Source organism: Peromyscus eremicus, chromosome 8a, assembly GCF_949786415.1.
Source record: "Peromyscus eremicus chromosome 8a, PerEre_H2_v1, whole genome shotgun sequence".
Classification (NCBI taxonomy): Eukaryota; Metazoa; Chordata; class Mammalia; order Rodentia; family Cricetidae; genus Peromyscus; species Peromyscus eremicus.
The window spans coordinates 53,334,491-53,344,657 of NC_081423.1; the positions used below are offsets into that span (position 1 = coordinate 53,334,491).

At 49.8% G+C, this 10,167-nt stretch overlaps 1 protein-coding gene across 1 annotated transcript; it reads left to right on the forward strand.

The window, feature by feature from the left end:
- The first annotated feature begins 6,070 nt into the window (after positions 1 to 6,070).
- Positions 6,071 to 9,820, forward strand: LOC131917309 (C-type lectin domain family 10 member A-like). Its single transcript, XM_059271056.1, has 9 exons — positions 6,071 to 6,250; positions 6,842 to 6,955; positions 8,005 to 8,100; positions 8,185 to 8,256; positions 8,336 to 8,407; positions 8,760 to 8,846; positions 8,939 to 9,090; positions 9,163 to 9,269; positions 9,421 to 9,820. The coding sequence occupies exons 1-9, from the start codon at positions 6,184 to 6,186 to the stop codon at positions 9,575 to 9,577; spliced, it is 924 nt and encodes a 307-aa protein (XP_059127039.1). The 5' UTR covers positions 6,071 to 6,183; the 3' UTR covers positions 9,578 to 9,820.
- The last annotated feature ends 347 nt before the right edge of the window (positions 9,821 to 10,167 follow it).

Genomic DNA, 10,167 nt, shown 5'->3' on the forward strand with positions numbered 1-10,167 from the left:
CTCTGGAACCTCCTCTACTCTCCCCCCAACCCCTAAGGTATAAGGTTCGTTTCAAAGGTTCCTTGGACTTTGGAAAGAGAAGTTAAAAACACTATATAACTCGCTGTTTTTAAATCAAATCTCAGAAGTTTTTCTTCTGAGATTAAAAGTTTTTAAATCAAATAAACAGAAGTTTCACCGTTTGGCCTGTTGAGAAGCCCCCACTTAGAGCAATCATCTTCATTTGGTATGACTCCAGAACTCACTGAGACGCCATCAGAGTAAACTGTATGCTGGTCTCATGACGGGATAAGGATGCAGAGAAAAAAGACTTGCCTGATTTCCTGTGCTCCTGCCTCTGGCTGGGTAGGCCTGACTAGTTCCACCTGTGTGGGTCAAATCAGGAAGACTTCTTCCTTGTCTACAGGGAAGATGAATTTCTCCTCATGTCTCACGTGATGGGGATTCTCTTACCCAGGCAGAGGATCTTAGAGTCTGAATCCTAACTGTCTCAAACAACAGAGGTAAAGAGCAATTACTCTTCAGTCACTGTCTCCCAAACTGACATGTGAGGATGCTGTGAACAGGGAAACCTTGTACCTAAGCCTGCCTCCTGACTGGTGTGGGACCTGCATGCTGGTTCAATTGACCACACCTTCTACCACGGCTTTCAATTCTTCTCTCTTAGCAAAAGCTAATTCCAGGGCTGAGAGGTAATTACTTGATTCTGTAAAAAGTCCTCAAGAGAGTTTTAAATAGTACAGGCCAGAGGCTCTGTCACAGGCCTGTCAGTCGGCACGGCAAGCTCAAATATGGACACTCATTTAAACACTGAGTTACAGGTGTCATCCTGTGACTCCTCCATGCCTGAGGAAAAAACAACACTGCCTGAGGAGAAGAAACATGGACCATGAAAGTTCACCCAGACCAGCCTCTTCAGGTAATCTTTCTGAGATGAGCAGAGACCTCAGCTCTCCACCCTGGCTCCTGTTAGAAACCCAAAGCCTGTGGACCTTCACACGGCAAAGCTTAAGAAACTCAACTGTGGACATTGGAGACAGGGATTGTGCCCTTTCTCCCTTTGGACTCATGGTAATATTAGCCATAATGCTTCCTACAGGGCTAATGTTGATGGTTCCCCGGGACTGGATACTAACACAAAATTTTATTGGCTCTGCTGTATCTAAATGATAGGTTTACAAAAACTGATCTAATTTCTTTAATAAGTTATGCCTGATTATACATCCAAATAGCAGTTGACTCTTATAAATAATAAATAAAAAAGGCCAACAATTCCTGGTTTTATATCTGGTTTAATTGGATTCCATGGCTGCCCACCTTTCTCACTAGCCCCATGGGTCCTCTCGTCCTTCTCTTCTGAGGTCTAATGATTGGACTCTGCTTAATTAATTGATTGTTACCCAGTACCTGACCCTTCATAAAAACTAAAGATTTAAGAGTGACTAAAAGAAATGGGGGCAACTAGGGAAGCGCCATCTTGTGCTACTTCCATTCTGTGTCTGCTTAGAAAGTTCTCAGCTCTCTACTACTCACATCTGCCTTGCCAATACATTTGACATTTCCATGGCCTTGACCATGGTCTCCATGTATTAACCAAAATAATTCATGGAAACTAAAATAACTGAAAAAGGTAATAATTGTCATGTCTGAAATAATTACTATGCTTTGCCAGGCATGAACATTTCAAGGTTATTCTTTCACATGAGATTTTTGTGATTTTTTTTGCCTTTGAAAACACTGTACCCGTGAGTCTGGGCACCAAGAGACTCTGAGACATGAACTTTCTCTTGGTTGATGGCTGATTTAGGACTCATATACTTTTAACTGGCTTAATCAGCGTGGTTGTCTGTATCTTTCCCATGTGGATTATTACAATTTTGATAGGTGGTTAGGAAACTGCAATGTATTTGGGGGCTCTAGAAGACCATGAACATGTCCTCAGGTATCTACATGCCAAGAACCTGACTGTCTGTCACCGCTGTCCAAGCTTGAGGCTCTGCATAAACAGAACGTGAGGCTGTGGCAGAGGTTTCCTACGCTCGTGTACCCATAGCGTGCCCCACACACTCAGAGAGTTCCTTGGCAAAGACTGGGAGATTTCTCTTTGTTTCATCATATCTGTCTGCTGAGCTAAGGAACCAGACATCAGGGCCACACCTGAGAATAAATACCAATTTCGTAGAGTTGAGTCAGGTAAACCACCAAGTTAAAGGGTGGACGCATGAGCAGAAGCGAACGCTGGAGAAGAGGCAATGTTATTTCTAGAACACCCCCACCCCCACCACCACCTACCCTGTCAGCCTAATGCTGAACAGTTTGTGTGGAAATATTGCATGGACCACTTGAGTTCTCCGAATGAGTGGCTAAAACTGTCAGGTCTCCCTCAGCTTTCTTCCCTCCACCCCTTCAGGTACGCTTGATTAGAAACAGCTCCTAACCTAGATCCAGTTTCGATGCTAGCTTCTAAAAGCCAGTCTGCGTTGGTCAGCTTTATCTCACTAAAGCAAATGCCTGGGCAAAGAGACCTCATAAGGAGAAAAGGACTTATTTTAGCTCATGTCTTACTGTGTTTTAACTTACACTTCTAGAGTATTCGGTTCTCAACTGACTGGCCTCATTGCTTTGGCCTGTGGTGAGTCAGGTTATCATGACGAGATTGTATGGCTGACAAAATGCCTCACCTAATGACCAGGAAGTGAAAGGGAAAGGGGTGAGTTCCTATAATTCCCCTTAGAGGGCCTGACCCTGTTCCCCACTTCCCCCATCCTCCAGCCCTCCAAGTCCAGAAGACATCTTGCTAGGCCTTCCCTCTTAGACACTCCACTGTCTGTCTCCCTGTGATATTGAGCTGGGGACCCAGCCTCTAATACGGGGCCCCTGCAGGACACTGCAGAGCCAAAGTAGGGTGTTTATCTTTGACTAACAACATGCTGATCAGAACACTAACAAAAGCAAGAGCAGAAACAAACCGGAAACAACCTACAGGTTTAACAATAAGAAAACGGAGCCAGGCATGGTGGCGTAAGCCTTTAATCCTGCCACTTAGGAGGCAGAGGCAGGTGGATCTCTGTGAGTTTGAGTTCAGCCTGGTCTACAGAGCGAGTTCCAGGACAGCCAGGGCTGTTACACATAGAAACCCTGTCTCAGAAAACAAAACAATAATAATAACAACAACAAAGAAAATGTTTAAATGATTGTATTATTAAATAAGACATGCAGACTAAAATATCCTTGATGAGCTGATACAGAGAGAAATCTCTGATCTATTTTTTAATTTAACGAACAAGATCCAAAACATAGTCTCACTTACCCTGCATTTAAAAAAAAAAATGTGTGCACAGATTGAAGACAGTCTCTTTGGAGCACTGGCGGGCTCACAGAATAGATGAATTGGAAACATGTTCTGAAGACAGAGCATGTTCGGAGAGCCAGGCCAGGGTGGCAGCAACATTGGGGTTGACTTCTGTCCGTTTCCTGCACGAGCCTTTTGACTTAGGATAAGTCGCAAAGTGTTCTAAGCCACAAAAATCCATCACCCAAATGCCACTCACGTTACTTGTCGGAATTGAATTGTTAATAAGGGAAGTGTTATATTAACACTTGCTTGTGGGTGATTGACGTAATTGTTTCTCACTTTCAGCAAGGTAGGGTATTGACAGGGATGGCAATTTAACTTCTTAAGTGACAGTGACAGGTGTTAGGCCTCTCTCTGGTACCCAGGCTACCTTGAGCAGGGGGCCATAGGCCGAGCATGCAGATCTGGCCGCTTTGAGCACTGCACAGATTTCCTGAGGAAGCTGCACTGTCACCACAGCTGCTGGTCAACGTCAGCTCCCAGAGGCAGGTATAACTCAAACAGTTTAGGCCACACTTCTGCCTTCTTAAGCCTCAATGAACCTCAGCAGCCATTTCACCGTGGTCAGAGGGAGAACGCTTCTCCTGATGGCTTAGAAAATGGCACAAGGTTGGTGCAAACACAGCCCATGGTCTGCATGAAGGACTATGTCATGACTGGAAGAAGCGCCCTGCTACACCCCCTTTCTGGCTAAAGAAGCAGGCGACTTGGCTCACTCTTCCGGTTAGTGAGGGGAATCCCTGAAGGGATGCTCCCGGTGTTGCTAACATAGGCCCAACTAAAGCTTTCAGCCAAATGTCCTTTGCTTTGATTTCTTTGGCTTTTCACAGGAAGTAAAGCAGGCTCTGAACTGGCAACATGAGGAGGAGACAGTGAACAGCAGGAGCAAGAGAACAATGAAATGATTCCGAAGAGTGGCCAGGGACAAGGGCGGCAGGAGGCAGAAGTGTGGATGACAAAGGGACAGTGTATTATAGGAAAGGCTGTGGAATGACAGAGACAGGGACTGCAAGCCGCAGCCACTGGATGAGTTACCTGGAGCTCCTAAACCCTAAGTGCCAAGAGGCTTGAGAGATGTGACACTAGCCAGCACTCTGGGCTGATGTCAGTAGTTGCTTCTAAGAGGTCAGGATTATACCAGCCGCCGGGAGCCAGGCCATCAGCGATGGAATCCCAGAGCAACAGTCTCCTCCAATTTGAGCACCCCAAGCCCTAAGTCTGGCCTCTAGGGCCTGGAAACATGAGCCTCTCGTTCAGGACTTGAGCCTCTGAAGGTGTCAGCTCAGCCAAAGACCTTGCAGCATCCCAGGGCATAGGTCTGCCACTTGCCAACCCATGATGCTTTCGTCTGAAGAGAGCCAAGGAGCCCTCGCCAGCTAATGGGTACGAGGCAGATGCTGTGGACTCGTGATAGGAATGAGCAAGACGAGAGAGTGGACTGTTCTGGGCTTGAGGGTGAATGATGGAGACACCAACAATTCTTGGAAATACATAGGCAGGAAATGAATGAAGATGTAAGGCATAGGAGAAAACAACAGACTGTTCTTTCTGGTCAACCCCCCACCCCAACACTCTAGAAATGAGGAAGTCATGAAGGCTCCCAGAAAGAGAAATGGGAGAAGGCACACCCTTGCGAATAAGTGCAAAGCTAGCCCCAAACCCACCCCACCCCGTACACCACCTCTGCACGTGCACCAATTACAATCCACTCAGTAGTATTTACTGTTAAAAGTTGAAATTGATATCCCAAAATATAAACCACTGTGGGGTGTGGGGGGGGGGGGAGCAGCAAGACTCTGTCATAGTGACTTCTGATTTGGCCCCTCCCACATCAGCCCTCAGGGATATAGTTCCCCACTCAGACTGACTTCCCACCTCTGGTCATTGCTGCACAGGGAAGCCGAGAGTCACGGTCTCCAGATACAGGTAACTGGGCTGGGTGGCCAGGGAGACCAGGGGGACTTTGGGCATTGGTGGCACTAAGTGGGAAGAGATACGAGAGGTAGTGTGGGACCTAATTTCCCTTTATTGGATTCTAGATTGGATTGTGGAAGCCACAATACCAAGTGAGACAAAGACCCAGCTGTGGCCCCAGCTGTGGCTCAACAGCAGCCCAGTCGTCGTCGTCCCTAACCCCAGCCCCACCCGACCCTCAGTTCCAGTCCTAGATCCAGTTTGAACATTTGAATCAGCCCCGATCGAAAACCAAATTCAACCCTATTCTGTTCCCGGTTTCGCTGCGAGCTTGGGCCAGTTCCTCCCGTGCCTCAGTCAGAGTGCAGGTGCCCGCTCCCAGGAAGGGGCACACTCTCAAGATGGCCCCTGTTAGACCTAGTAACAGCAATAAGTTTAGCTTTCGACATGACCTCCAAATCCCGAACTCAACTGGGCCCAATACTGACCCCATTTCTAATGCAGAAGCATGGCCAGGCCTTTTTTAATTTTTCAATTTCCATTTATTTATTTAATGTATGTGAGAGTTTTGCCTGCATGTACATATATGTACCATGTATGTGCCTGTTGGCCACAGAGACCAGAAGAGGGTATCGGATCTCTTGGAATTAGAGTTATGGATGGTTGTGAGCCATGTGGATGCTGGAAACTGAACCTGGGTCCTCTGGAAAGAAACAAGTGCTCTTAACTACTGAACCATCTCTCCAGCGCTCCCCCCGGGCCCCTTTTCATTCTAACACACGACATATTTGATCTCAGCCCTGGTCTTTCTCAGCTCTACACTGCCTCCTGCTTCCTCCTTGGTCCCAGCTCTGGATCACCCAGATCCTGGTCTCCCAGCTCAGACAGCCCCAGAGCCTAGCGTTTGTCCAAGCATGACCATTACCTACGAAAACTTCCACAACTCGGGGAGCGAGGAGAAGAGCCCAGAGATTGGAAAAGGTGAGAGAGAAGCAGACACACTTTCCTAACAGGTCCTCTTCACATGTCCACTAGGATTCCTGTTGTCATAGTCTGTGTGTATATATTCACCTTAGGCAGTGTTGTGTGGCCTCACTCTGGTGGAGCCAGGACTTAGCAAGGCAGGTAGCTGGGTTTGGAGGGGAACTCATTTATTGGGTCATGCAGACATGTGTGAACCTGTTAGGGACCTGGCTGCCCCATCGGTATCCCCCAGCTCTGGTCACAAGACCTTAGCCCTATGCTTGCTTCCTTTTGCTTATGTGCACGTGAGTTCCTGGTGGGTGTTAAACATGTCCTCAGGGCTGTGAAAGGTCCAAGGAACTGCAAATTCCCCATGCTTTGGAGGTACCAAATGCCTGGGTACTCAGAGTCCCATTATTCTAGAGCTATGTCCCCACACTTCCAGTGACAAGCCTTCACTGGCTCCCTCACCCCAGAAACCCTTTCCCTCCCTTTCTCTCTCTCTCTCTCTCTCTCTCTCTCTCTCTCTCTCTCTCTCTCTCTCTCTCTCTCTCTCTCTCACACACACAATCTGGACCTGCTGAGTCTTGACACCCTCTTCTCTTTCAGCGGCTCCCCCCAAGTCCTTCCTGCGGAATATCTTCTCTTGGACCGGCCTCCTCCTCTTCTCCCTGGGCCTTGGCTTCCTGCTGCTGGTGGTCATCTCTGTGATTGGATCCCAAAGTGGGTGCCCTCAGGCTGCCAGGGAGGAGAGGAGTCAGGGCTGTGTGGGGGGCAGGGTGAATGGAGGCAGTGATGGGCACAGAGGGCACTTAGGACAGCAGTGAGGGGTCCCAGGACAGTGTGGGGGGCAGGGTGAATGGAGGCAGTGATGGGCACAGAGGGCACTTAGGACAGCAGTGAGGGGTCCCAGGACAGTGTGGGGGGCAGGGTGAATGGAGGCAGTGATGGGCACAGAGGGCACTTAGGACAGCAGTGAGGGGTCCCAGGACAGTGTGGGGGGCAGGGTGACTGGAGGCAGTGATGGGCACAGAGGGCACTTAGGACAGCAGTGAGGGGTCCCAGGACAGTGTGGGGGGCAGGGTGAATGGAGGCAGTGATGGGCACAGAGGGCACTTAGGACAGCAGTGAGGGGTCTCAGAGCTATGGAGGGGGCAGGGTGAATGGAGGCAGTGATGGGCACAGAGGGCACTTAGGACAGCAGTGAGGGGTCCCAGGACAGTGTGGGGGGCAGGGTGAATGGAGGCAGTGATGGGCACAGAGGGCACTTAGGACAGCAGTGAGGGGTCCCAGGACAGTGTGGGGGGCAGGGTGAATGGAGGTAGTGATGGGCACAGAGGGCACTTAGGACAGCAGTGAGGGGTCCCAGGACAGTGTGGGGGGCAGGGTGAATGGAGGCAGTGATGGGCACAGAGGGCACTTAGGACAGCAGTGAGGGCCGTGGTGACGATAAGGTTAATAGCCAGAGAAGCGTAATGGACAGTGACCTGAGTGGGTAGTAGATGGGAACAATGGTGGGGACACTGTGGGGACATGGACCGTGATGGGGATGGCTGCTGGCCATGTCACTCACTATTGTGCTTGGGTTACACAGTCACATTACCTCACCTCCTAAGCCTCAGTTTACTCATGTGTAATACTGGGTAACAGTGGTGCCTGCCCCACTGGGCTCTGTGATCGGAGTGCTACTCTGTGTACAGAGTGCCCAGCTTAGCGCTGGCCCAGAGGGGACTGAGCGACTTTGGTTCTGATCATTCTGTCCCTCTCATCAGATTCCCAGTTAAGGAGGGACCTAGGCACCCTGAGAGCCAGTCTAGACAACATCACCTCCGACATGAAGGCTGAACTCCAGGCCCTGACCTCCAGGGGTGAGCTGGGCTGTGACCGGGTTCTGGGCAGGAGTGGGCTGGGTGCAGAGGACAGAGTCCTGAGCTCCAGTCCTTGTTCTGCAGGTGACAGCCTGCAAGAGAGGATCAGCTCTCTGAAAGTGGAGGTGGATGACCACAGGCAGGAACTGCTGGCAGGTGAGAGGCCCTGGTCTCTGAGAGTGTGCAGAGGGTGTGGGCGAAAGCGGGTTCCTGGTGCTGAACCGTCGTCTTCCAGGCCGAGACTTGAAACAGAAGGTTTCTTCTCTGGAGAGCATGGTGGAGAAGAAGGAACAGGCATTCAAAACAGGTTAGAGGGCCGAGCGGTGGTGGCACACGCCTTTAATCCCAGCACTCGGGAGGCAGAGCCAGGCAGATCTCTGTGAGTTCGAGGCTAGCCTGGGCTACCAAGTGAGTTCCAGGAGAGGCGCAAAGTTACACAGAGAAACCCTGTCTCGAAAAACCAAAAAAAAAAACAAACAAACAAACAAAAAAAACAAACCAGGTTAGACCTGGGTTTCCTGCACCCTGGGAGGAGGTGTGAGTGTGTGCAGTGTGTGGAGTTCCTAGACTGGGCCCCGTGCAGGCCATCTGAGCACCAGGAACTCACCAAGCAGATGTTGCAGGAGAGCACCGTTCTCACTTCCATCCTTGTGTCCCAGGTCTGTCTGAGATAATGGAGAGCATCCAACAGCTGGGCAAGGACCTGAGGACCCTGTCCTGTGAGCTGGCCAGCCTCAAGAACAACGGTGAGGGCGATGATGGGTGTAGTTTGCTCCAGTTACGGGAGATGGACAGTAAGTAACGCCTCTCTTCCCCGTCCTCCCGTTTCCTTTCATAGGCTCCGAAACGGCCTGCTGCCCCCTTCGCTGGATAGAGCATGAAGGCAGCTGCTACTGGTTCTCTCAGTCTGCGAAGTCATGGCCTGAGGCTGACAAGTACTGCCAGCTGCAGAATGCCCACCTGGTGGTGGTCAACTCCCTGGAGGAGCAGGTGATGTCTTGGTGGGCTCTTTGGGGGAGGCTCTCCGGTCTAAGAGAGAGGTTAACACACCCTCTTCTTCAGAATTTTCTACAGAATCGATTAGCCAAGATGGTCACCTGGATAGGCCTAACGGACCAAAATGGGCCCTGGCAATGGGTGGATGGAACTGACTTTAAGAAAGGCTTTACGTGAGTGTGTATTGCATATCTGCCCTCACCTAGTGGCCTTTGCCTGGGATCACCTCATCTCCCAAGGTTTTGGTCCTGGGGTAGGTGGCAGAGTCTGGGGACGTGGTTCAGAGTCTGGTTTCTGGAGACTCATATCTGTGTCTGTTCACAGGTACTGGGACGCACTGCAGCCAGATAACTGGTATGGACATGGACTCGGAGGTGGTGAGGACTGTGCCCACATCACCACTGATGGCCACTGGAATGATGACGTCTGCCAGAGGCCCTTCCGTTGGGTCTGTGAGACAAAGCTGGCCAAGGATAGCTAGGAGCCCGCTCCACTTAACTTATTTCTTCAGTGCCTTTAGCTGCTAAAGCCTGGAATTTGGAATCCTCCTATCCAGTCTATGGGAGCCCACAAAGGTTTTCTAGTGAGAGCGGAGCTTGCTTTACACAGCTGGGCTGCATTAGGGGACGGCTTCCCATGTGCGTGGTCACCAGGTGTTTGAGATGGTCTGCACTTGGCTGTGCTGAGGGGAGGTCTTTTGCTCCACCCCTTGGCATTCCTTTAAAAGCCCTTTAGCAGAGAGAGAAGGGGCTGGTGGGTTTTGATCCAGGCCCTCCCGAGGCTATCCTGTGTTTCTGTTTCTCTCTCCCTCTATATTTCTATCTAAATATTTCTCACTTCTTCCTCCTCAAGAGTACCCTGGGAGAAAAAGTGGGAGCAGGTCTACCAGTCTCAACATTCTGGGGGATTTTTTATTGAGAATTTTAAGGCAAGGAGAAAGGATTGTGTTTGAGATGGGTAGTGTGGTGTTTGGAAGAATGAGGTTATTGAAATCTGTGATATTTTGTGCATTGTGCAGCTTATTATAATAAACTTTTGAATGTAACAAAAATTAATTACTTTTTGTTGACT

Bases quoted from the DNA above. Each gene is read 5' to 3' on its own strand.
- LOC131917309 (XM_059271056.1), top strand. From the start codon at position 6,184: ATGACCATTACCTACGAAAACTTCCACAACTCGGGGAGCGAGGAGAAG. The intron at 6,251-6,841 runs GTGAGAGAGAAG...CTTCTCTTTCAG, and splicing joins GAGCCCAGAGATTGGAAAAG to CGGCTCCCCCCAAGTCCTTC. The intron at 8,408-8,759 runs GTTAGAGGGCCG...CTTGTGTCCCAG, and splicing joins GGAACAGGCATTCAAAACAG to GTCTGTCTGAGATAATGGAG.